Below are 26,640 nucleotides of genomic sequence, written 5' to 3' on the forward strand. Positions count from 1 at the left end.
AGAGCCTGAGACCAGCTGAGCCCTGAGACAGCCCCTAACCAGGTTGCTTCAGTGCGTTTGATCAGCTCAGGAGTGAACCCTGGGAGAGAGGCGGTGGTGGAGACCATGGCAACAGAGGGCCTGGGAAGAAAGCTCCTTAAAGGAGGAGGGACTCAGGAGGCCCCTCTTGGGGGAGGGGAAGGCAGGGCCTTCCCACTGAGAAGGGAGAAGGCACAGGGGGAAGAGCTCTGCACCTCCCGCCTAAGAACACGGCATCTGGACCTCCCCGAGTCGGAGCCCAGTAGAATGTACAAGAGAGGCAACCAGCTGTGTGGTGAAAGCCCCCAGGACCCTAGGTCCCATCAGTCACCCGAACACAGCCCTGGCCTCCCAAATTGGCTGCTTCAGACCCCGGAGAGCCAAGGAGAGAGGTATCTGGCATTCTTAAGGTATCTGGCATTCTTGAGATGCCTTTGTCTCCTGGGCCACTGAGCTGAGCTCACCATTGCTGTTACCGCCTGGGGCAGAGCCCAAGGGAGCTGGGCGGCAGCCAGGGGGTCCAGCCCTAGGGTAGAGTCCAAGACAGCCCAGTCTTCCTTACCCTTCTTTATCTTTGTTCAGGAAAGTCAGGGGCCACAGGAGTGTCTGGGAAAGGGAGGAACCTGCCCTTTATGACCCGCAGCAGCCTTGCCCCAGGCAAGGACAAACCAGGCTAATTATGACAGAAGCAAATCTATTTCCTTCTGCATTAGCCACAGATTCACTGAGCCTGAGCGCCCAATACCTCACCTGGTGTTTAGGATTGAAAAGATGTATTACCCCCTACTGCCAGGAGGCCATAATTTAAAACAAACTTGTAAGTGCTAAGAGAACTCCAACTGTTGCTAAGAATCAGTGGGATAATCTATGAGGGGTCTGCTGGACTGTAAGACCTGGGCCTGGACCCTGCGTTTCCATCACAATGCTTTCCCAGGAGGCTTGGCAGGCACAGAGAGCTGAGGAGAAGTGCCTGGCATCGGGAGCTTGCTCCGTAAGAGGCTCAGCGGCCCCACGTTCACCTGCCCAGGCTGGGCTGATTCTCCAGGGGCAGCACCTGTTTGCCCCTGGACTGTGTGTTCTCCGGAGCTGCTCTCCCTACAAGGACACCAGCCTGGGCTAGGGCCCAGCCACATGACCTCACTATACCTCAGTCACCTCCCTATACACTCTATCTCGTTAGACAGTTCAGGGAAACATGTGTTTTTGGGGTTTAGATTATTTGTTATCTATATAGAAAGAGCTCCCAGTTGCTGGATCATTCCCCTCAACTGCCTGCCACAGCCACTTCATGTGCCACAGGGCCAGCAACTCCATCAACTTTTGGGGAACTCTTCTATACGGGTTTCAAAAGTTGCTTTGAGACAAAATAAACTTAGGCTAATTCCATTTTCCACAAACTTTGAGTGAGCTTTTACCTGCTGCCTCCCAGCTGTGCTCGGAGCTACACCAGGCTGTGGGGTTGTGTGGCCCCCAACAGCGTACCCAGAATGCAATTTGCACTGCTACAGGTTCCTGCGCTGACCAGCAGCCATCCAGCTGTTGCCAAAGCCCTCTGGCCTTTGCACAAAGCACTGCTTGCCCAAAGGCCATCCCGGAGAGGGTCAGGGCTGTGTGGTCCTCAGTGGGTACACTCTGTCTGTATCTCTTGTAGAGAATCAGCACGGCCACGGGTGACGGCAAACACTACTGCTACCCTCACTTCACTTGTGCCGTGGACACGGAGAACATCCGCAGGGTGTTCAACGACTGCCGTGACATCATCCAACGGATGCACCTCAAGCAGTACGAACTCTTGTGAGGGGCTGCTGCCTGCCCGCCTTCCCGCCGCCCCCACACCCGCTCCCTCACACCCCGCAGGTGGAAGCTTCTCCAACCCCCATGCTCATGGTAGGACATCATTTCTAGTTTCACCTGGCGGCATCTGTCCCGCTTCTGGATACACCCCACGTGCAACCACCAAGCCTCCGGCTACCTCTGACCCACCCCAGGTTTGGCTCTGCAGTTTCCTGTTCTCACGGAGCACAGCCTTCCGCAGGTTCCCAACAGCCTCGTCCACGTGTGTCACTCTCCTGGGAGCTGACAACACAGTGACATCTCTCTGGGCGGGGACCCGGGTACTCAATTGTCCCTTTATCCATCAGCAAAAAGGCATAGCTTGCTAGACAGGGAAGAAACACTCTTCCAAGTTATCAAGCAGAGAAGTGTGTGCGCAATGCTGCACACCGCTGTCTCCTGCCACCTTAGGACGCTGCAGGGTGGCAGGTGGCCGGTCGTTCCCAGCTGTACCATGCCCAGGACAAGGACAGACCCCCTTCCATTGCGCTGCCCGTCACAGGCATTTCAATCATAGCCACCTGAAGCCTTGTCCATTTAGGCAGAAAATCAGCCACACTTCTTCCTGCAAAAAACGTGTCCCCATCTACCAATGATTTTCTACACCCCCATGAAATGTGGGTGCAGCCTCCTGGCCTCTTTCCTTTTGTTGCTGGTTCTTAACACTGTACAGACCCCCAAGATGTAACACTCTTTGGTATCACAACTAAAGGAAAGCTCCTTGTAGACTAGTGTGCCTTGACTCGGCTACCCCTGTGGACCAAATGTGTTGTTCTTGTGCTCAATGTTACCTGCTGCTGACTCCGAATAGGGGGCTGGATGACTGCTGTAGAATTCGGAGTACTTTTATCCCGTGGTACTTTATCAAGTACTTCTTCGTAAGAAAGTGGCAGCAACGGTCTGATGCCAGTGCAGGTCCTGCAGCCACCTGCTCACTTTCCTGTGCTTCAGCCTCAACCCAGTTCAAAGGGAGAAACTGACATCTCTTTTCAGAAAAGCTGCGTCACCTCCCCACCCCGCCCCTGACCCCACTGACAGCTGTCTAGAGAATTTCTTTCTTGATTACCTTGCTGTTTAAAGACTGCAGAGGGCCCAGGCATCCATTCGCTCAGTCACAACCTGGAACAGACACCACCAGACGCATGTCAGACAGCGGCGTGGGGTCAACAGGTGCGCTCGACCCTGGGGAACAAGGACAGTTATCTCCCTCGGTCATGGACTGAAATACGCACCCAAAACTCATGGCTGTTTCTCCCCCGTATAGGATTTGCAAATGCAACCTCAGAAGTTAGGGCACACAGTACAGCTGGACCACAGCCACAGCTTTCAGAATAGTTTCCTCCGATCTAGAGATGTCCAAAGTTAAACGCTTAAAACAAATGCAGAAAATCACTCCACGAATCTTCTCATGTTTAGCACTTTCAGGTGTGCTGTGAATCAGCATTCCCTAATCCATTAGAAATCCATTCAGACTTAAACACCACTTTTTCCACAAAAAGATAACTTTTTAAGCAATCCGTACCACACATGCGCTGTCTCATGATGTCTTCCATCTCCCTATACTTTCAAAGCAACCCGAGCTGCATCTCCACATAAAAAAGTTACCCACTGTCGTTATGCAAAATTAGTTAATTCTCTAGCCATCCCATTTAAAAGATTGAGTTTTTTTTTAAAAAAAAAAAAAACAAAAAGGAGAAGGAGGAGAACCAGCCTGGGGTGGGGGGAAATGAAAAGGAAAGACCCATGTTCCTCTCCATGTTGCAACTGTCTTGCATTCGCTGAGAGGCATTCCATGCAGACACAACAAGCAGCCTCCTGGAGAGAAAGCCGGGCTTCTCTTAAGAATCCCACTTGCATCGGCAGACAAGTCTGTGAAGACAAGATGTCGCTGCACAGCGCGCGATGCTTCCAAGCGTTCTGCTTCCCGTCTGCAGCAGGTGAGGACCATGCCTGGGAGATGGCTGCACATGAGCCTCACGTGTGCCGTCTGGGCGCTCCCGGGGAAGCAAGGACTGTGTGACTATCTTGTGCATGCGAGTGATAAGTGTCAGTAGCATCTACAAACTGTACAAAAGCAACTTTGATAAAAAAACAAAACAGGAAGCGGATTTGTGGTAGAGTACATGTTTCACTTTGCTAGCATGAGACTAGTACAACCGTTTATTCTACAGCCACTCGCGTCAGTGATCTGGGATTTCCACAGCATGAGCCAAGAAGGCCCATGCGGGATGTTCACTGTCCACTCGACTTAACGTGAGCTCTCGAGGAAGTTGGCTTCCTTTGGCTTGAACGCAAATGACCAGATGCAGGGATTGCCTCCTCCCTGTCACCATGTCGTGTGCATTCTGAACAGGTGCCCACCGAAAAGAAGAGGTGCGGCTAAAAGCTCAAAGTGGATCAAGACGAGGAGCACAAGGAGGCCGGCTGCTCCGCAGTAGATGGCCAGGACCGTATCCTCAAATGGCAGGTAGCACTTGGCGAGGGCAAAATCCGCGGCTGTGATGCTGCCCTGGAAGAGAAATGACAGAAGGTTCTACCACAGCTAGAGCGCCACAGATCTAGCTGGGACAGAGCAGAGACGAGAGGTGTCAAGGCCTTGAGCCTGCACCAGTCAGCACACGGTGAGCAAAAGAAGGAAGTCCGGGCCATGGGTGCCTGGGGATCAAGTCTGGGGCACTGACCTCACCGTGTAAAGCAGCCCTGGGCACAGGAGGGTAGGGGTGCGGTGGGGGCACGCCTGGCAGAGATGCCGAGGGCACTGTGCAGACCGAGAATCGAGGAAACATGCCAACCTTAGACGTGCACGTGCCCGGGACACCTCTGAAGTGTGGCATGACTTGGTGGGCGGAGGAGATGACAACTCATTTACTCTGAATCTCAAAACCACTAGGGTTTCCCCCTCCTTTTCATGGAGCAATTGGCAACATGACCCAAGAAAGGAGCTGACGTATCAAGGAGTGGTGTAATGAAGTAATGTCTTGAACCCATGTGCAAATACTGCAGTGCCGGCATTGTCTACCAGGGCCACTGGGCATTTCTGGAAACTTCAGAGATTAGTTAATGCGTAAGTGATTCCATTTCCTTAGGATATGAAACACACACGCACCCTCCTCGAGGGATGAGACCACCCCACCCCACCCCACCCCACCCTAGGATCTGTGTGCTGTTCATCTCTCCAGGGAGGGGGTGGGGAGCGTGTAAGGGATGAAATGTAATGTATGGCTTTTGTATATTTTTACTGAACGTAGTAACTTAATAGCGGAGTACTGTGTCGAGTTCAATTCTTAGGAAGGCTTTCCAACAAATAAAAACATTCACGTTCACGTTACCATGATGAAACTGGGGTTGTTTCTGTTCCTCCAACTGAAAGACGGGACGCTGATCTCGGGGGTGCCTCCCGGGTGCAGCACCTCGCAGGCACTGTGCGTGTGGCCGCTCAGGACCAGGCGTGGCTGGAGCCACCACAGCAGCTGTACAGCCAGGAGACAGGAGGCAGCCATGAGTGCCTGGACCCCATGGACCACCCTTGCCACTGCAGGACATGGTCCCCTAGCTGGCACTTCCGTCACAAAAATCAAATGCAGCCTGCTAGGTAGGGCTGCCTTCTTGGTGAGCACAGATCTTCATGCTAACTCACAGGTAGCTTCCTCCTCTCACAGGTGGGTCTTCCCCACCTATTCCAAACATTTCATTCCTTTTGTAAGTATGCTCCAGCAACAAGTTTCCATTCTAGCATATATAAAGGAATCTATCTATGAAGGGACTTCAGGCAGTCAGTAGCAAATGGAATTATAAGTTCATGGGGGGAAGGATGTGGTCTTGAGGTGACATTCCACCATCGGGCTCCTGCTCCTGGACTCTAGCTTCCTGCCCCTGGAAGGCAGCGGTGACAGCTTGGTCTTCCGTCCCTGCCACCCAGAGGGGAACCTGCATTGAATTCCTTGCCCCCAGCTTCAGCACAGCCATTGTAGGCATTTGGGGAGTGAGCCAGGAGATGGGAGGGCTCTCCCTCCAGTTTATTTTGGTGTTAAAAAAAAATCTAGAATCTTTGAAGACCCTCCTACGCATCGATTCCAACTTTTTTTTTTTTGCACCAGAATAAACTTACAATTAATCCTATTTTTTCATGAGTTTTTTGATATATCCTCATAGATCACAGGAATACGTATATTTAAGAAGGTGCACTAAGTTTAGCTAAGTCTTTAAAAATGTAAGTCATCCATGTCTCCAAACACATTTGAAGTTGATAAGAAAGCTCTGAGTGTGATACACCGTGGAGAATATTAGACTGGGAATTGGGAAGTAGGTCCACTGGGGTAGAAAAGAAACAAAGGGATGAAATGGAAATCTAACTTACTGTCCAGACCTTCCCCCCAACCTCCACTGAAAGCTGTAGAGCCGCGCATGCGTGTTTGTGTGTGTGCTGTCTGGGCAGCCACCTGACCTTTCTGAATTAAGATGCCCACACTGCAGGATCTGTGCCAGTCCGACTGCAGCTTCCTGTTACGGCAGACCCAGGGGAGCAGAGTCATGGCTGTAGTGATTGGGGTCCCTCCACCCAGGTGGGAGACAGGGATCAAGTTTCTGGTTCCCAGCTTGGTCCTGGCCAGGGAAGCGACCACTGTGGGCACTGGGGAAGGACACAGCAGATGGAAACTAGCTCTCAAAGAAATAAAAATCAAAAACCTGCCATCGATGGTACAGGGTACACCACGCCCACCCACGCTGCCCGTGAAGCAAAAAGGACAGGTGTGGGCCCCCCCTGGACAGGTGGTCACAGCACGGACAAACCTTCTGGGACGCCTCCTGAGAAAGCACATCGTACTTCTCCTTGAACGGAATGCTCTTCTCCTCTGGGGGGGCCGCGTCTTCCCCGGAACAGTTAGCATCACTTTTCCGATACAGTGGGTAATGCTGTCAGGGATTGTAAGAGCAGTCAGGGGGGTACCTTGGGCTTGCAGCTGCTCCCCAGGCCCCGCCCCCTGGCTCACCTGCAGGAGGATGGGGGCAGACGCAGGGAGCAGCTCCTCCACTCCACACTGGCTGGCACCAAGTCCCTGCTGTTGGGAAGTCAGCCCTTAATGCAGCATACCTGACACACACCACGCACTGGGAAGGGAAGCCGGGGGGCTGGGTGACCAACAGCACAAGCTGGTAAGAATCCACGGAGCAGGAGGCTGCTGTGGCTACAGGTGGCCGCTTACCTGTCGGGAGCAATTCAGTTGGCGGGAAATCTCCGTCAGTTCCTCCTCGGCCTCAGAGCAGATGCTGCAGCCATCCCCTTCCAGGGCCACACTGTTGACCATCACGAAACTGCAGCAGATGGAAGGAGGCAGAAGGTGGGCCCTGTGCTCACCGCATGGGCCGCTGCCTTCTCTCCCTTGCACCCACGCAAAGAGGACTCGGGGTGCTCGGCATGAAGACAGGAGTCCAGAACACTCTGAAATCCCAGCTAGACTAAGGTTGTGTTCTGTGAGTCACTATTAATGAAACAGAAGCAGGCTAAGGCATGGAAAAGGATTTTGAACCTTAAACCTGGGAGAAGACCCGTGACAGCAGCTCTGAGGCTGGGCTGCCCCTTGGCTCAGCATCTGACCAGACCACGTGTCCCCTAAGGTAGATTCTGAGCTCGCTGTGCCTTGTCTGAAGCGCCTACGCATCGCAGCTGGGCAAAGCGGGGACTTGATGAAATGAACCAGCAGGTGCACGCACAGGAGCCTGCTGCTGTGTAGTGACACCACCAAGTGACAGGTGTCTTCTGCAGCCCCTTTACCTTGGCTGGGTCTCTCATTGGCTCACACTAAGATGCCTTTCTGTCCTTGAACCCAGGAGGGGCGCCTGGCAAGAAACACTGCCTGAGATTTCAGCAGTTTCAAAGCCAAGGAGCTGAGCAAGGGATCTGAATACGGTCAGTGCCCCTGGAGTCTGACACACTCTGTTCTGTTATTGTCTGTTATCACTCGGCAAACAGTTCTGCCAGTCGGGGACTCCGCCCTGCAGGCTGAGGCAGGCAAAGGCATCCATCCTGGTGTCTTCCAGATGGTGTGTCAGCTGGCCCCAGAGCCGCACCTGGGAGATGACTCAGGGGGAAGGAGATGACTAACTCAAATTTTCTCTCCTGCATTCCATCTCATCCCTGGCACCCCACCAGTGCAAACAGGATATGCACACAGTCCAGCCCAGTCAGACTCCAGAGACGGCCACCATAGTGGCCTCAGTGAAGGGGAACCCCCAGTCAGACCAAGGATAAGGAGGCTCTGGCCTAATGCAAGGCTGACGGGATGGGGTGCCACAGAGCCTCAGGAACACCCTACACACAATGCCACCTATATCAGGGCACTATCACTATGGAAACACCTTTATAAAGCAAAACGAGGGCACTTCAATCAAGTGTAAAAAAAAAAAAAAAGAAAAACTTTGTTTTACAAAGTGTGTCCCTACCCCACAGCCAGTGCAGAAATAAGAACAAGGCACAGGGCAGGCAGGAGTGTTCACTACCACAGGCTCTCGAGCTCAGAAGGAAAAGCAGGGCGCTTTAAGGCTTCCCCTTTATCCACTCTCACAGGACTGTCAGCAAGTGCAGCCTGAGGAGCAGCAGATGCTGAGCCAGGCCACAGAGGATGTAATTCAAAGTAGGTACACCTGTCACGCTCTCGAACTGAAGGTCAAACATGATCACAGAATCTCACAAGGAATACTCACTTAATTCCTTTCCAAGAAAACAGCTTCTCACAGTTCAAATCTCTCTCAAATCGTCTTACTTTGTATCTGTTCATCCTGTATTAGTTGGGAAAAGAAACATCTTGCAGATCAATCAGTCTTAGAACTTCAGAGTCTCTGGCCACCACAAGAGAAGGGAGCACCCAGATCTGAGGGCCACAATGCCACCCTGTCAGCTGCAGCTTGCACTGCTACAGCTCCACTATCCTGCTGGAGGTCAGAAGCAAGTTCCTTGACTCCCCCAGGGACTGCAGGGCCCTCAGTGGCATGGCAGGGTAAAAACAATTGGACCTTGAGGGGTTAGTGTTCACCATAGCACATCAAGCCACTGCTTGGTGAGAGCCGGCTGAGGGTCAGTTGAGTCCCAGCTGCTCCACTTCGATTCAGCTTCCTGCTAAAGCATCTGTGAGCCCAGGACAGGGTTCCTAGCTCCTGCCTTTGATCCAGACCTGGCTGTTGCCAGGGACTGACAGGCAAATGGAAGATAATCTCTCTAGAGTATATACACAGGTAGCACTCTCGCCATCATTTTGCCTTTCGACAAATTCTTTTTCACCAAAAAACCATTTGCCCAAAAGGAATTTGTTGACTATGCATACCATGTGCCAATATTAAAAAATCCCTGAGTTGCTTACATGTCCTTTTAAAGATAACAGATTTCCCCCATCCAGAACAAACCAGGCCATCACCCTTAACAGGTTGAGCATACTGGCTAAGGAGACTCTCAGGAAACAGTGCACTTACCAGTAGTGGAAGCCAATGTCATGGTTGCCGGCCACGACCTTCAGCTGCACATGACTTGGGTGTCGGAACATTTTATGAAACCGCTCCACATCATGTGCCCAGGCCTGGGAGGGAACAGGGTCACTGCTGAGAGCCTGGACACACTCTTCTGTGACCAGCAAACATGACCTCTCTTTTGATTTCAGAGGTTGATTCAGAGGTCCAAACCAGATGCTCCTGAAGCTAATGCAGACTTTGAATTTCTATGCAGTTCTTACTTTTCTAAGACTACAGTTAACACTTTACATGATTTCATTTGATGCCAAATGTAACTCAACAGTACCTTCCCCCATCTTAAAACGTTAACTGGCAGTCCCTCAACACGTCTGGTCCATGTCCCTATCATTGCAGGGTCCCCTGAAGAGGACACGTGGACCCCAGGTTAGGAACTGGATCAGACATAGCAGGCCCTTAGAAAACGCCCCGTGTGTCTGAACGAAGCCAAGGATGCAAGCTTGGTTGCATCCTTCAGCATCCCCCTGTGTGTCCATCGGCAGGGATGAGAACTAATACGAGGTAAGAGAAAAAGCATTCATTATACGAAATACAATAAATATCTCACAGTTCTTCTGATATCTGTTTTAACCATTACAGCTTCAGAGTTGTGTTAGCATCATTGTTTTAGCCTAAAAATATCAATTGGATAATCTCCCTGCATGGCAGAAGACCTCTGTTCTGGATAGTAGATCAAATTCATCCTCAAAATTTTAGCACAACCTAGGAAAATATGACTCATTCATAAAGGTCCCATTTAAATAATACTTAAAGTTAGAATAACAAAACCAAAATCACAAACTTAGAAACTCATAAAGTGTCACCCTTAGCTTGCAAGAGCAACCAGCTATATCCAACTATACATTAAAGGTAGCTGCTGGGACTGGCACTGCCCATACGAGTGCCAGCTCGGGTGAGCTGCTCCACGTCTGACTGCAGCTCTCTGCTGTGTCCGGGAAGGCAGAAGATGATGAGCCAAATGCTTGAGCTTCTGCCACCCACACAGGAGACCCAGATGGCGTTCCAAGCTCCAGGCTTCAGCCTGGCAGTGGTCTGACCATGACAATCATTTGAAAGACTCTCTCAATCTCTCTCTCCTTCTCTCCCCCCTCCACTTCCTGCCTGTGTCTGTTTATCCTCCCTCTGTAACTCAAATACACAAACTGCCCCAACTACAGGCAACTGTATAGGTTGCCTTGTAAAACCTAGACAAGTTTTTCACTGCTGGGAGAAAAGCAGCCAGTAGCTAGCTAGCAGGCATTCTGGGCCTGGTTAATGCCAAATCTGTATTAACTGTACCAGCATGCCAGCATGGCTGCCTTATTCTCCTTTTCCTTCTTTTTTTTTAAAAGGTAAGTGGGGAAGGCAGGTACTCTGGGCCAGGACAGAGCAGCCTGGCCCCCAGAGTCTCTGGATGTATTGGAGTGCACGTAGCCTAGGGCATACTTGACAGGAAAGAGCAGATTTCTGGGGTCTTCCACAGACTGGGCCGCTGCACTTGCAGGTAGGCAAGGGAGTTGAGATGCAGTAGTTTCAAGGGAGGAAACCGGAGGGCATGTATGGGTCAGGCCAAGGCATCTGCCCATGTAGGAGACCTAGGCTGGGCTAAATGGCACCAATCACACCCATTGGTGCTTGAAAAAGCTGGAACTAGGGAGCATGCTTGGCTAAGTTAGACCACAGTACACACCTCCGAGTGTCAGAACAGGAGGTGGGCCATGTCAGGACCACAACACCCACTGAAACATGACAGAACCAGATCTGAGGGCAGATTCTATAGGGGAATGGTGGGTATAACTCTGTGGAACTGCAGCATCAGGCTGGACCACAGAATTCAGCTGAGAGGAACCCACCTGATCCTCATGGAAGCTGTGGTTGGGAGCAGGCCAGGCAAGGCCAGACTGCAGCACCTGCCAGCACATACAGGGGCCAGGAATGAGGGCAGACCATGTCAAGTAGGGCCACTGCCGATACTGGCACATGTGAGACCAAGGGCTTTGAGTAGGCCTGGTAGGGAAACTTGGGGAAACCCCCTGTTGGGGATCACAAGAGCTGGGCTGGGGGCAAGCCAGGCCAAACAAGTCTCCAGCACTCACCAACATTTGTGTGGGCCAGATCTGAGAACAGGACAGGCTAGCACCTGCTGGCACACATGACAGCCAGGACAGGGTATGGGCCATGCACAGCTGGGATAGACTACAATACCTGCCAATGAGAGACTGTAAGTGGGCCATGGCAGGCTGGGCTGAAGCACCTGCCAGCACACACAAGATCCAGGGGTGGGAACAGGCCTGGTAGGGGAACTCTGCAGACTCCCCACCTGGGTTGTGTGAACATTAGCCAAGGCTATGGCAGAATAGGCTGAGCAAGGCTACAGTATCCTTGGCATATATGTGGGCTGGACCCGCAGGCAAGTCAGACTGGGCTCCAGCACCCACAGGCAATCACAAGAGCCAGAATGAGTGTGGGACAGGTCAGGCTAGGCAGCAGCACCTGCCAGTTCATGTAAAAGCCAGTTCTGGGGGAATACCAGGCTGGGCTAGGCTGTAGTACCCATGGATGAGAGCTGGAATTGGTGCAGGTCAGTCAGGCTAGGCCACTGAAACCACTGCTGAGAGCTAGGACCGGGAGCCAACTATGTCAGAGTAGAGATCAGCACCTGATATCACATACAAGATCCACTGCTTGAAGAAGGGCCTGTTAGGGAACCTGAAGAACTCCCCTGCTAGGCACAGTTCCTGCTGGTGAGCTTGAGAGCTGGGGCTGGTACCAGACTAGACCAGGCTGAGTTACTGCACCCATTGGCATACATGTGAGCCAGGTCTAGGGGCAGGCCAGGTACGGTGAGTCAACAGTACATACTGACACAAGTGAGAGCCAGGACTGGGTACAGGATAGGCCAGGTTGGACCACAGCACCCACCAGTTCACATGAGGCCTGGGGGTGGGCCAGGCTGATACATCCACCAGTGAAAGCTGAAACTGGGGGCAGGCTGGGCTGAGCCAAGTTGTAGCACCTGCTGGCAAATGCCAAGACTGGGAACATGCCATCTCAGACTGGTGCTTCTACTGGTGAGCCTGAGAGCTAGGACTGGGGACAGGCTAGTCTGGGTGCAGATCAGGCTGAGCTAGGCTGCTGTACCTGCTTGCACACATGAGAGCCAGAATGGGTGCAGGCCAGCTGGGCTAGGCACAACACCAGCTGGCAAGTGCCGGGACTGGGTATATTAGGCTTGACCACCATATCCCATGGCAGGCCTAAGATCAGGGACTGGGAACAAGCTTGGCAGAGGAACTATGGGCACTCCATTGTTAGGCTGTACCTATCACTTGTGAGCACAAGAACCAAGGCTGGCGGTGGGCCAGATAGGACAAGGCAGCAGTGCCTGTCAGCAATGTGATGGCCCAGTCTGGGGCAGTCAGGCTGAGCTAAGCCACACACAGGTGTGTGCACAACAGGCAGATGGGTTGTGGGTTGTGCCAGGTGAGGCCAAAGCAGAGGTGGATAAGGACAGAAAGCAGCATTGGGAACGGCCCTGGTGACTACTAAGGGTTGCCCTAACCAGTCCACCGCACCCACTAGTATACAAGAGGACCGCATCTGTGGTAGGTTGGCTGGGCTGAGCCACTGCACCTCTCATTTCATGTAAGATATTGGGCTGCAGTGAAACTAAGCAGGCAGCTGCATACACCAGTATGTGCACTGGCTGGTGCAGGTGATGGGCCAAACCTGACCCTACACTGGCTGGAGCACAGCAAAGTCTGAGGTCACGCCAGGTGAGGTTTCTTGGGGGATTACCCAACTAGACTGTGGGACTCGGACCCTGACCACAGGGAACATCACAGGATGTGGTCCAACCTGGAGTACATGTTCAAGAGCGGACCTCCTCAGTCCCTGCTGCTTGTGTGATGGACAGCAGGTACAGATGAGCAAGAGGGACATGACAACCAACAGGAGATGCCGAGTGGCTTGTCAGAGGATGGGAAGCAGAACAGGTCGAACAATTCTCCTGGACAAGCTTTGCAGCAGGTTTGTGGGTCTGTGGCTGCGCAAAGGTGGAACTGGTCAGCCAATAAACCTTGGAATTATTTCCTCACCCCTGGAGCTGTGAAACTGACAACTTCTCAAAACTATCAAAAACCACTGAAGGAATCCCCTGAGAACACTCTTCTCCAGGTGGGGTCTCTAAAGATGTCATCACATGACAATCCCCCAATCCATACACTGATGTAGTTCAACAGTAAGGAGCAGCCCCCTCTCCCTCCTCCCCTGAGGGGACACGGGAAAGAAAAAAAAAACCTCCCTTCTTCCATCCCTGACCCTCCCCGTCCCAACCAGAGGCTCACATGTGCCTGCATTCCTCTCAACTATGTAACCAACATTACAAAGAAAATTAAAATACAACATCTTTCTAAAAAAGATTTTATATATATATATATATATATATACACACACACACAGAGAAGGGGTTTTCAAAAATCCTCATAGAAAACACATGTTAAGAAAAATCAAGGGCCCAGCAGCGTGGCTTAGCAGCTTAAGTCCTCGCCTTGGGCGCCCCGGGATCCCATATGGGCGCCGGTTCTAATCCCGGCAACTCCACTTCCCATCCAGCTCCCTGCTTGTGGCCTGGAAAGGCAGTCGGGGACGGCCCAAAGCTTTGGGACCCTGCACCCGCATGGGAGACCTGGGGGAGGTTCCAGGTTCCTGGCATCGGATCGGCGCGCACTGGCCCGTTGCAGCTCACTTGGGGAGTGAATCATCGGACGGAGGATCTTCCTCTCTGTCTCTCCTCCTCTCTGTATATCTGACTTTGTAATACAATAAACAAATCCTTAAAAAAAAAAGAAAAAAAGAAAAATCATGCACTGAGTCCAATTTTAGAGCCAAAAGAATTTTTTAATTTAAAAAAATGAAGAAAAATACACAAAATAAAACCTTAAAAGCTCATGGAAAATGGGAATTAAGGGATAGGTTCACTTAAAGAAAAGCCAGTTGCTTTTTAAATACAGCGTTGCCATGATCTTATATTTAAAGTCAGCCCTAGGATAAAAACATTGCAACTCTGTCTAACAGTAGCTTTCTAGCTGGACAAGAACTTCCTTTCTGGGCTTGGCAGCGTGGCCTAGTGGCTAAGGTCCTCGCCTTGATCCCATATGGCTGCTGGTTCTAATCCCGGCAGCTCCACTTCCTCTCTGTCTCTCCTCCTCTCAGTATATCTGACTTTGTAATAAAAATAAAATAAATCTAAAAAAAAAAAAAAAAGAACTTCCTTTCTATAGCTTTTGAACTGTCCTGAGAGATGCCAATCAAAGTAAACGTCCCTCAAATCAAACCCCATCCAGAAACCTCGAGTGATGGGGCGCGTTTAACTGAGCAGCAAGAAGAGCTCCTTTCCAAGAAGAGAGTGAGCAGGGCCTGCTGGCAGCGAGCCCAAGAACAGCGTTTAATCTGGCTTACGTCACTCTCAGAGAAGAACAAGTGACTCAGGGAGCACTGGTCTCCTCACGTAGCGGGGAGAGTGAATGTCCACTTCCACACGCATTCTATCATCCTGGTGGCAGGTGCAAGAGGCCCGGCCTCATCTGCTTTTCCCTTTCGCAAGAGGTTCACAGGCAGGTGCATCCAACCAACTGCTGCCCGGCTGACCCACACAATTCCTACATAAACGAATAAAACAGCAGTCAGTCTTCTATGCCATTAGACACAAATCCCAAGTACCTACCAGACAGGCTATCCCTTGTTAACCACAGAGTCAAGCGAAACTTCCAGTCAAGCCAGCTCTGATCCGTGGACTCTGCGGCAGTCTGAGCAGATGGCTCAAGGCCAGACTGGCAAACCGGGGAGGGCAGAGTCCTACCTGGGGTGTGCTCCACTTCCCTTCATCAAAGATGTCCCCCAGAATGAAGATCACTTCCGGCTGCAGCAGCCACAGAGCCGTCTGGAAGGCTCTCTCCATTTGCCATTCCCTAGGGAGCAGGGGGACAGGGGCAGGGCCAGTCAGCTCCTTGAGTGGGGGCCACTTAAGAAGTAAACTAATTGGTCCCATTCTCTTCTTTCACAAATCTACTCTTTAAAACAGACCAAAAAAAAGATTCATTTTTGTTGGGAAGTCAGAATTACAGAGAGCAGGAGAGACAGAGAGGAAGATCTTCCATCCACTGGTTCACTCCCCAAGTGGCCACAATGGCTGGAGCTGAGCTGATCTGAAACTAGGAGCCAGGAGCCTGGAGCTTCTTCCAGGTCTCCCCCATGGGTGCAGGGTCCCAAGGCTTTCCGCTATCTTCAACTGTTTTCGCAGGCCACAAGCAGGGATCTGGAATGGAAGTGGAGCAGCCGGGATATGAACTGGTGCCCATGTGGGATCCCAGCACATGCAAGGTGAGGACTTTAGCCACTAGGCTACTGCGCCAGGCCCACAGTCACTCTTGCTCCCATACCTGCTGCTTGGAAAGACCCAGAAGCCTATACTTGAATAAATGGGGGAAATTAAAGCACCAAAGGAAAATCAAGCTGCCCCACCACACTTCCAGGCCCTTCAAAGGCCAAATTGCACCATGAGATGTCAACAATTGGACCTCCCACATTGCCTTCCCCCCTCTAGCCACCTACAGTCATCACTCTGCAAGAGAGCTCCAGGGAGCTGAGAGTCCTCAGTGTAGCTTCCAGACACCTGCAAGGGCCTGGGTTTGTGCCCCTCTCAGGAAACGAACAGCATCCAGCTTACATCTCACTCCCCCAAAGGACTCCAACGTCACCTCCTGCTCCAGGCAGGGGGAGGCAGCGAGAGAAACAGACTAGTGAACATCAAAACAGCCAATCCTGTGGATTATACCTATAAGACAGGTCTTCAAAAAGATCATGGAGGGCCCGGCGGCGTGGCCAAGTGGCTAAAGTCCTCGCCTCGAATGCCCCGGGATCCCATATGGGCGCCGGTTCTAATCCCGGCAGCTCCACTTCCCATCCAGCTCCCTGCTTGTGGCCTGGGAAAGCAGCTGAGGACAGCCCAAAGCCTTGGGACCCTTCACCCGCGTGGGAGACCCGGAAGAGGTTCCAGGAAAGCAGCTGAGGACAGCCCAAAGCCTTGGGACCCTGCACCCGCGTGGGAGACCCAGAAGAGGTTCCAGGTTCCCCGCTTCAGATCGGCGCGCACCGACCATTGCGCTCACTTGGGGAGTGAATCATCGGATGGAAGATCTTCCTTTCTGTTTCTCCTCCTCTCTGTATATCTGACTTTGTAATGAAAATAAATAAATCTTTAAAAAAAAGATCATGGAAAAATGTGAAAAAAATATGAAAAAAACTATGAGTGCATGTCAAACACGTTTTTTTTTTTTTAAAGATTTTATTCATTTTATTACAGCCAGATATGCACAGAGGAGGAGAGACAGAGAGGAAGATCTTCCGTACGATGTTTCACTCCCCAAGTGAGCCGCAACGGGCCGATGCGCGCCGATCCGAAGCCGGGAACCAGGAACCTGTTCCGGGTCTCCCACGCGGGTGCAGTGTCCCAATGCATTGGGCCGTCCTCGACTGCCTTCCCAGGCCACAAGCAGGGAGCTGGATGGGAAGTGGAGCTGCCGGGATTAGAACCGGCGCCCATATGGGATCCCGGGGCTTTCAAGGCGAGGACTTCAGCCGCTAGGCCACGCCGCCGGGCCCCAAACACGTTTTTTTTTGCACCAAAATAAAGTTACATGAGCCATTCCATATCCCATGAGCTTTCTGAAGTCTGCCACACACACACTGATCTCAGAAGTGGTACATGCAATTGGAAGAGGTTCTTTGTTAGTCATGAGAATGCAGAAAAATTCTTTCTATAATACAGTTATGAGATTAAATACAATAGTACTAGCAAGTGGGCCGGAAAGCACTAGCGGTCAGTGGGTGTCCAACACCGTCAATGCTTCCCAGCCCCCCCTGCCATCCCTGTAACCAGCTCCCACCGAGGTCAACCGAAGGCCCCTTGATGCTCTCTGCTTATTATTACACACTCCTGGCCATGACCTCTAGGATATAGGAATGGGGGAGGAGGGGCAGCACTGTGGGGATGCTGGCTTCCACACAGGAGCACCAGTGAGAGCCCTAGCTACTCTGCTTCCCATCCACCTTCCTGCTATTGTGCTTGGGAAGGTAGCAAAAGCCCAAGTGGGTTCTTGTCACATGGCAGACAGGGATGAAGTCCCTGATGTCAACCCTAGTGCAGACCAGGCTAGTGAGGCCATCTGGGGAGTAAGCCAGCAGCAGGAACATTTCTCTCGATGAATCAGATGGAGACAAAAGGACATAGGGAGAGAAAATGCAGGGAAGAAAGGAGAGAAGGCAAGGAGGAATGTTCAAAAAAAAAACCTGTAGAAAAACAGAATACGCTAGGACAGGTTGGAGTCAGGGCCTGATCCCTCCCCAGGGAGATAGTCACCAGCTGCCCATCTCCTCCTGCTGCCCAGGGGAGGCCAAGATGCCCAAAATTACACCCCAGCATAGGCGGGGCGAGGGGCCCACTGTCCCAGCTCTGTGTCTTGTCCCAGCCTGGCATCACGAGGGTAGTTCCTTCACATGGCTGCGGGTCTGTTGTGCTCATCGATTTACAAACAAGGAGGTGGCATCCCACTTCCTTGGGGGGGGGGGCACAGAAGCTAACAGGGGGCCCCAAAACTGACTCCCACATTACAGGGCCCAATGCATGGCAGCCACTCAGTCAACCATTCCAGGAACAGTCAAATGACCCAAATGTTGTTACTTTCAAAAAAAAAAAAAAAAACCCCACTTATTTCTTTTTATTGGAAAGGAAAGGAAATGTACACAGGGAGGGAGAAGAGACAGAAAGATCTTCCATCCACTGGTTCACTCCCCAAGTGGCCACAATGGCTGGAGCTGAGCTGATCCGAAGCCAGGAGCCTGAAGCTTCTTCCTGGTCTCCCCCACGGGTGCAGGGTCCCAAGGCTTTCCACTATCTTCAACTGCTTTCCCTGGCCCCAAACAGGGACCTGGATGAGAAGTGGAGCAGCCAGGATATGAACCGGTGCCCATATGGGATCCCAGCACATGCAAGGCAAGGATTAGGCCTCGGGGCCACCATACCAGGCCCCAAATGTCCTTACTTGATAAGAAAGAAACAAAGTGACCCAAAATCTTTAAACCTGTCCAGCGGGCAGAGGGCCCTGCCTGCTGCATGAAGAATTTCAGAATTCCTGAGCAACCTCTTACCTTCGCAGTTTGTCCAGCCAGTGGCCAGTCACTTCCCCGAGCAAGTGGGTGTCAGCCAGAAACATGGCCCTCAGCACAGGATCTCCTCCGTGACCACGGGCTGGTGTTTTCATCTCAGGCCAGTGACACCGGCAGATCACTAAGTAATAGATCAGAAATTCACAGAAGAAGAGCCCTGCCAAGACAATGGCTGCGAGTTTCAGCGGCAATGAATTTCTCCTCTTGAGCAGATGGAAAGTGAGCCTTCGGAGTACCCATCTGATCATGGCCATGTTACTCTTCCTGGAGGGATGTCAGTCACCAATAGTCAGGTCCACAAGGTACTCAACACGGAAAGCCGGGGCACTCCAAGGGTGGACATAGTCTCCGGGTCTTGGCTGCGTCTACGGGGAAAAGGCAAAGAACTGGGTTGTGTTCCTCAAGAATTCTGCTATCGCTGCCTCCCGCTAGGAAGAACTGAAGAGCTACAGACTCCCGCCTGCATTCCACGTAAGGCCATCTGGTGCCTTGGCAAGGATGATGCCCCCAAATGACCAGTAAGGGAATTAGCTCACCCCTCAGAAGTTTGTGCACTAGGGAATGAACACACAGAAACGACCCAGCTCTCTGACATCCTACAAATCATCGCAGAAGGAAGGGTGTGTGGTTGGTTGGGAGTGGAGCAGGGGGACATGTGGCAAACAGTAGGTAAGACCCTAGACTCCCAGGAGGATTTACCACCGTTCCCTGTACGACTTCAAACATGCACAGGTTGGGGCGGGTATTGGGCACAGTGGTCAGGGTGCTGCTTGGGACACCTGCACCCGTTTCACAGTCCCTGGATTCAATTCCAGCCTCCTGCTACTGTGCTCTCTGGAAGACTACAGGTGACAGCTCAAGTGTTCAGGTCCCTGTTACCCACGTGGGACACTAAGATGGAGCTTCAGATTCCTGACCTCAGACAGGTCAGGCCCAGATGCTGCAGGCAGGTTGGGAACGAACCAGCAGACAGGATGCCCCTAGTCCCGTCTCTCTGCCTTTCAAATGAGACATCAAGCAATTAAAATTTATATCTCACTTATTAAAAAAAAAAATCAAGAGGTTCATAAGACCATAAAGATCCGTGGTCCTGGGTGTCTTCACAGCTTTTTTTCTTCCTCCTTCCCTCGCCTCTCTCCTACCCACCCACCCCACTCCCCCAAATAAACATAAACCCTCACAGACAGCGTGCGCTGAAGACTCAAGGAATTCATTTCACACAGCATTCAGGTCAGGAGCCGACAGAGCCACCTGACGCCAATGTGAAAAACTTTACCCAAAGCAAAACAAACAGGCCCAAATAAACAAATGGGACTATATCAAACAGAGAAGCTTCTGTACAGCAAGGGAAACGAGCAACAAGTTGAAGAAACAACCAGAATTGGAGAAAAATCTTTGCACTCCAAGAAACCAACAGGAAATAACACCCAGGATTTACAAAGAGCTTCGGAAACTCAATGACAGCAAAACAAACATCCCTGTGAGCAAACGGATGAAGGAAATAAACTGACATTTTTCAAAAGAACACATTCAAAAGGCTAACAAATATATAAAAAGATGCTCAGGCTCCCTAGCTATCAGGGAAACAGAAATAAAAACCACATTGAGATTCCACCTAACTCCAGTGAGACTGGGTTTCACATGTGGGCCATCTCCACTGCTCTCCCAGGAACATTTGCAGAGAGCTGGATTGGAAGCAGAGCAGTCCGATCTCAAACCTGTGTCCGTATGAGATGTCAGCACTGCAGCAGGCAGCTTTACCCACTACGCCACAGTGCCAGTCCAAAGACTTTAGTTTCTTAGCTGAGACTTTCATCATACCTCACTTCTCTAAGATCAGGCCACAATGCCACAATAACCGGAATCGTGGGGATACCTTTGAGAGCGGAAGTGGCTCTAACAAGAAGTGGACAGGAGAGTGGTCCAAGCCAAGACTGGCCCCAACAAGTGGACCCGGGATGCTGTGAAGAAGCAGGGAGGCTGGGCCCAGCGGCGTGGCCTAGGTGGCTAAAGTCCTCGCCTTGAACACGCCAGGATCCCATATGGTCGCCGGTTCTAATCCCAGCAGCCCTGCTTCCCATCCAGCTCCCTGCTTGTGGCCTGGGAAAGCAGTCGAGGACGGCCCAAAGCATTGGGACCCTGCACCTGTGTGGGAGACCCGGAAGAGGTTCCAGGTTCCCGGCTTCGGATTGGCGCGCATAGGCCCGTTGCGGCTCACTTGGGGAGTGAATCATCGTACGGAAGATCTTCCTCTCTGTCTCTCCTCCTCTGTGTATAACTGGCTGTAGTAAAATGAATAAATCTTTTTAAAAAAATAAATAAAAATAAAATAAATCTTGAAAAAAAAATACTTAAACGAGGACATTTTCAGATGTATAGCAATGGAATTAACAGACTTCTTCTATTGGGTGCAAAAGTGTCTTAACCTATGTATAACTTTTCATAACATGCATGTTACACACTCATCTTGCATGCAGGGATTCCAAGTTATTTGTGCCAAAATAAACTCTTCATTTTCCATAAACTGGCAGTAGCAGCCTGCGATACACAACACGGTCCTATGCTGTTCCACACGTGGGAGACCCAGCTGCAACCCCAAATCAGGCAAAACAGTCCACCCGCTGATTTCAAACTTCAGAGCTAACCTTAAATATATAAATGTCCCCCCAAAACTACCATAACAAACTACTATTTCACCTATACCGACTTCGTCAATACGCATGTGACATTTTTCATCGTACATGGAGGGGTATTTTAAAAGGATAACACAGATCATTTTTCACGCTACGAGCAGGAAGTGAGGCTCTGAGCATTTCCTCCACAGGCCTTAGGGCAGCTGAGATTTTACAAGTCAACAACTCATTTCCCCGACGCCGCAGCGTTCTCCTCCCCCACCGCACCCCAAGAAGAAGCACCTCCATTCTGCAGCGCTAACCTTCGGACACTGACGACGTCACGCGGGGCCCACGGCGGACACGCGAACCTTGCCGTCCCGGGGTTCGGCAAGCGTCCCAGCAGCGCCGAGCCAGGTCAGGCCTCCCCAAGGCTCTCCGCGCGGCTCCCGGGGCGCACAGCTCGCCCGGCCGCGCCTCCCCGCCCGCTCTCCGCCGCGCCTTCCCGCCGAGCACCGCCAGCTTCCGGCTTCCCCTGCCCGCCCGAGCGCGTCACGGTCGCCCCTGGCAACCCGAGCGCGGTGCCCAGGTTCCGGCAGGGCGCACGAATCCCGGATGGCGCTCACGTTTCCGCAGGGCGCACCAGTCCCGGATGGCGCTCACGTTCCGTTCCGGCAGGGTGCACGAGTCCCGGATGGATGGCGCGCGCCCCAGCGCCGGCGCAGGAGTACCTCCGCGGTGGACCCCAAGAAAGGTCCAGACGCGCCGAGTGCTCCAGCCCGCGGAACCCCGAGGCTCGGCCCTGGGCTGGAGACCGGAGGGCGCAGGAAGGAGCGCTTCCGAGAGCCAGCGAGGGCTGAGGGGCCATCCCTGGGGTCACAGAAAAGCCCGTGGGTTTGGGGGTGACCGAGAAGGGGCGGCGGTCGGCGCCCCAGCGGACTCCTGTCCAGGACACTGCGGGCAGCTGAGCCCCTGATGGCCCCGCGCTGCCCAGGGCCGCGCTGCCCCAGGGGCTCAGCTGCCCCTTTGGACGCCCTGCGCTGCCCCAGAGGCTCAGCTGCCCCTTTGGACGCCCTGCGCTGCCCCAGAGGCTCAGCTGCCCCTTTGGACGCCCTGCGCTGCCCTGCCACGCCACCCGCTCGCCAAGTGAGGACAGGCCAGTGAAGGGCGTATGGCACGAATGAGCCTGTGGGAGTAATATTTCCACAGACTTTCTTTTGCACTGATAGCATGTTCTCTTTCACATCCATTAATGCACAAAGTCCTTAAGATCAGAAATCATAAACCTGTTTCAAGAAGTTAGGTAAGATCCGAGTAATTCACACAGCGTCTGCAAGAGATGACCAAGTAAAGGAAGAATTTAACTTTCACCGTGTTGGATTTACTCGGCCACCTAAGAAAGAAAACACCAGCAAACACCACTTGAGCCCTAAAGAGGTAAGAGATGTTGATCCGAATCCATCACTGGCCTTGGCTGCCTTCCGGGCATGGCTAAGGTCACTGGGGTGTCCACCCACTTTGTGTAATCATCACACCACACCTCAGAGCTCCAAGGTTGTTAGAAAAACACTAAAATCCCTGCCCCCTCTCCCATCTCCCTGTGATCCGCGGCTGGCAGTGGTACGCCAGGTGCCAGTGAGAAGAAGGTTGGCAAAAGGAGCGGGCTAAGCGTAATGCCACAAAATAAGCAATAATTCTCTTGTACTAACCCCTTTGCCGACCGTGATTATGGGCGAGGAAACCTGTTTTATCACCTTGCCAGGGCTGAGTAAACACTGTTCGCCATCCTGACTATACAAAGTGTGGGCAGCGGATTAACGTGGCATCCCGTGTGGGCACTGGTTCAAGTTCTGGCTACGCTACTTCTGATCCAGCGAGCTGCTGCTGCCTGGGACAGCAGTAGAAGATGGCCGACGTCGTGGTCCCTGAGCCCACGGGAGAGATCTGCCCGCAGTTCCTAGCTTTTCCCCGGCCCTTCCTTGGGGCCACGTGGAGAGTGAACCAGCAGAGGTAGGATCTCTGTCTGTACCTCTCCCTCTCTGTAACTCTGCCATTCAAATAAATAAATAATTTTTAAATATTATCATATGCACTAACTTTCCTTTAAATAGTCTTGTTAGAAATATAAATAACAATATATATTGTTTAAAAAATTGGTGGACCAGTCTAGCAACTGAAGTCCTCGCCTTGCACGTACCAGGATCCAATTTCGGTGCCGGCTCTAGCCCTGGCAGCCCTGCTTCCTATCCAGCTCCCTGCCTGTGGCCTGGGAAAACAGTCAAGGACGGGCCAAAGCCGTGGGACCCTGCACCCGCGTGGGAGAGCTGTAAGAGGCTCCTGGCTCCTGGCTTCGGATTGGCTCAGCTCCAACTGTTGTGGCCGCTTGGGGAGTGAACCATCGCAGGAAAGATCTGTCTCTCCTCCTCTCAGTATATCCACCCCCTCAAAGAGGATCCCTGTGACTAAGGCCAACTTGTTAGGAACCTTGATTTTTATCTTCAGTAACTACACCTGCAGCTTTCTTCTCTGCCTCAGAATGGAACCTAATCGCACAGTGATAGCCTACCATGTTAGCAGGTGCAACTTGGGGGCATTCGAGAGAGTGCTTAGCAGGGGAGAGGACTTGGGGGGCCGTTTAGAATCCTGTCCAACACACCTGGGATCCCAACTTTGAGAGAAAAGACAGGGAAGCTCCAGGGTGTCTTTCGAGGCAGGTATGTTACCTAATGGTTCCTAGTGCTGAAATCATCATGGAGAAGCACCAGGAAATTGGACAAAATATCTAAGCCAGGTGGGAGTGATTTTAAAAAAATGCCAAATAAAATAGAAAAGCAATATAGGAGTTTACCATCAAAAGGAAATGACTAGTAAACAGACTTGCGAATTAAAAAAAAAGCCACTCCATTTATACAGTGGTATTTGCAATTCCTCTTTCTGAAACTTCTAGAAGTACTTCTAGTAGTCTGTTCTGAAAGGACACTAATAGAACTCATCACAACAGGGTGAGTTTCGACCACGGATCAGAGAACCCCTGCACAGAGCAGGGTTTTCCAGTTTGCCAAACTGCCAAGGGTGGTGTCCCTGACTGCTCTGACTCAAAGAGCCAATCTTTTCTCACCTGCTCAAGTTTCTCTGCCCATCTGTGTAAGATTGCTTCGTTCTCCAGCCGTTGACATGCAGAGCTCTCTGTTTGCCGCTGCCGTACATTGTGTAAGTCTGTGACACCCTGTTACACTTTCTAAGATGCTATAAACTGTTCAGTTATTGCAAATTATGAATACTTTAAATCTTTTGCCATCTACAATATGGGTTTTTTTTTTTTATTACAAAGTCAGATGTACAGAGAGAAGGAGAGACAGAGAGGAAGATCTTCCGTCTGATGATTCACTCCCCAAGTGACCGCAACAGCCAGTGCTGCGCCGATCCGAAGCCGGGAACCTGGAACCTCTTCCGGGTCTCCCACGCGAGTGCAGGGTCCCAAAGCTTTGGGCCACAAGCAGAGAGCTGGATGGGAAGTGGAGCTGCCGGGATTAGAACCGGCGCCCATATGGGATCCCGGGGCGTTCAAGGCGAGGACTTTAGCCGCTAGGCCACGGCGCCGGGCCCTACAGTATGGTTTTTAAAAATGTCTTTTAAGATTTATTTATTTTTATTGCAAAGTCAGATATACAGAGAGGAGGAGAGACAGAGAGGAAGATCTTCCATCCGATGATTCACTCCCCAAGCGGCCGCAACCGCTGAAGCTGTGCTGATCCGAAGCCAGGAGCTTCTTCCAGGTCTCCCACGCGGGTGCAGGGTCTCAAGGCTTTGGGCCGTCCTCGACTGCTTTCCCAGGCCACAAGCAGGGAGCTGGATGGGAAGTGGAGCTGCTGAGATTAGAACCGGAGAACCGACACTGATATTGGATCCGGAGCGTGCAAGATGAGGACTTTAGCCACTAGGCTACCTCCCTGGGCCCTAATTTTATTTATTTATTTTTTAAAGAAACCTGGTTGGCAAGAAATCCAGGTGCTCCTCCGTCCTACCTCAGAGGGAGCTGAGTTCCTGTCCTCTTCTTGCCCCCTCAATCTTATTTTTAGTATATTGTTACAGGGTGTGAGCGAGATCACACCAGTCAAGTCTAGGGTTTAATAAGGAGTGTTTATTAACCAAGCTGGATGGTAACAGGGCCCACTAGAAATAGCAAATCACAAGTCCCTATAGCAATCCAGTCAGTCAAAACCCCAAGAGGAACAAATATCATTACCCTGAAGTCCATCTGTTAAACTGAAGACCTACGTCCCAGCTTCCCCGACAATGTAAATTATTGTAAGAGACATACAGCAAACCAGTGGACAGACTCACAAGGCTGCAGACAGTCACCTTTCCCTGCCTTCTCTGCCCACACTCCATCCCTGCTAGGCCTCACCTCTCCTGGAACTCCTGAAAGCACACAAATTAGAAATACAAAACATCTTAGCATTACTGTCTTTACTGTCCCATCCAAGCAGTGAACAGAGGGCGAGGAATACAGACATACAGGGGCCATGTTCCGGGGCCTTCTCTCCACGAGAAACCAGAGACAAGCAAGTCCTGGGGAGGCCAAGAGTCCCGAGTGTCCGAGTGAGGGAAGCATAGCGAGCCCCTCCCTATCAGGGACCTTCATTGGGGTCACCTCCCCCTCAGGTTACAAGGGACCATAGGTGAATGTCACAGGTGGGCAGGAACACCTAGGTGGTGATGGAGGAGTGGCTTCCAAGCTCATAACCCTGAACTAGCTGCCTACCTCACAACAATATATGTATTTTATATACATATATGTACACATACATACATACACACATACACTATTCAGAAAGGCAGATTTACAGAGAGAAAGATCTTTTTTTTTTAAGATTTATTTTATTTTTATTACAAAGTCAGATATACTGAGAGGAGGAGAGACAGAGAGGAAGTGGAGCTGCCGGGATTAGAACCAGCGGCCATATGGGATCAAGGCGAGGACCTTAGCCACTAGGTCATGCCGCCGAGCCCCAGAGAGAAAGATCTTATACTCACTGGTTTACTCTCCAAATGACTACAATAACTGGAGCTGAGCCAGTCTAAAGCCAGGAGCCAGGAGCTTCTTCTGGGTCTCCCATGTGGCTATAGGGTCCCAAGAACTTAAGCCATCCTCCTGCACTGCTTTCCCAGAGCACAGGCAGCGAGCCGGATGGGACGGGGAGCAGCCAGGACACAAACTGGCAGCCAAATGGGGTGTTAACGCTTGCAGGTGAAGAATTAACCAGCTGAATCATGATGTCAGTCCCAGATATGTATGTCTTAAGAAAGCCTCTCTTAGACGCCCCTTCTGTCACTAAGACAGCAACCGTCTTTCTTTCTTTCCTAAACAAATCTTGATTTTTTTAAAAGATTTATTTTATTTTTATTGCAAAGTCAGATATACTGAGAGGAGGAGAGACAGAGAGGAAGATCT

General features: G+C 51.5%; 2 protein-coding genes across 5 annotated transcripts in view; one reads left to right on the forward strand and one right to left on the reverse strand.

Moving 5' to 3' along the window:
• GNAL (G protein subunit alpha L) overlaps window positions 1-1,960 on the forward strand; it is a 144,402-nt gene extending 142,442 nt beyond the window's left edge. Inside the window, exon 12 of one of the 2 annotated variants that reach the window (XM_004581640.2) lies at window positions 1,670-1,960. In XM_004581640.2, coding sequence (XP_004581697.2) covers window positions 1,670-1,816 — 147 coding nt within the window. In that variant the 3' untranslated portion in view covers window positions 1,817-1,960. The remainder of the gene's footprint in view (window positions 1-1,669) is intronic. The other variant, XM_004581641.2, reaches the window with a different exon arrangement.
• A 1,816-nt stretch (window positions 1,961-3,776) lies between these two features.
• On the reverse strand, window positions 3,777-18,846 carry MPPE1 (metallophosphoesterase 1). Of its 3 annotated transcripts, none has more exons than XM_058678430.1 (9): window positions 18,556-18,846; window positions 15,209-15,317; window positions 9,316-9,419; window positions 8,554-8,628; window positions 7,056-7,164; window positions 6,843-6,908; window positions 6,643-6,765; window positions 5,181-5,321; window positions 3,777-4,360 (listed from the first exon to the last, which is right to left on the reverse strand). In XM_058678430.1, the coding sequence occupies exons 1-9, from the start codon at window positions 18,825-18,827 to the stop codon at window positions 4,178-4,180; spliced, it is 1,182 nt and encodes a 393-aa protein (XP_058534413.1). In that variant the 5' UTR covers window positions 18,828-18,846; the 3' UTR covers window positions 3,777-4,177. The 3 variants fall into 3 exon arrangements, with proteins under 3 accessions (XP_058534413.1, XP_058534412.1, XP_058534414.1); XM_058678429.1 differs by having other exon boundaries at window positions 6,843-6,911; XM_058678431.1 differs by having other exon boundaries at window positions 6,843-6,911; window positions 18,719-18,845.
• Window positions 18,847-26,640: the final 7,794 nt, after the last annotated feature.

Source organism: Ochotona princeps, chromosome 21 (assembly GCF_030435755.1).
Source record: "Ochotona princeps isolate mOchPri1 chromosome 21, mOchPri1.hap1, whole genome shotgun sequence".
In the NCBI taxonomy this organism is placed as follows: domain Eukaryota; kingdom Metazoa; phylum Chordata; class Mammalia; order Lagomorpha; family Ochotonidae; genus Ochotona; species Ochotona princeps.

Bases quoted from the DNA above. Each gene is read 5' to 3' on its own strand.
- MPPE1 (XM_058678429.1), bottom strand. From the start codon at position 18,827: ATGGCCATGATCAGATGGGTACTCCGAAGGCTCACTTTCCATCTGCTC. The intron at 9,420-15,208 runs GTAGGACTCTGC...GTTCCCTCCCAG, and splicing joins GGAAGTGGAGCACACCCCAG to GCCTGGGCACATGATGTGGA. The intron at 8,629-9,315 runs GTAAGTGCACTG...CAACTAATACAG, and splicing joins GACATTGGCTTCCACTACTG to GATGAACAGATACAAAGTAA.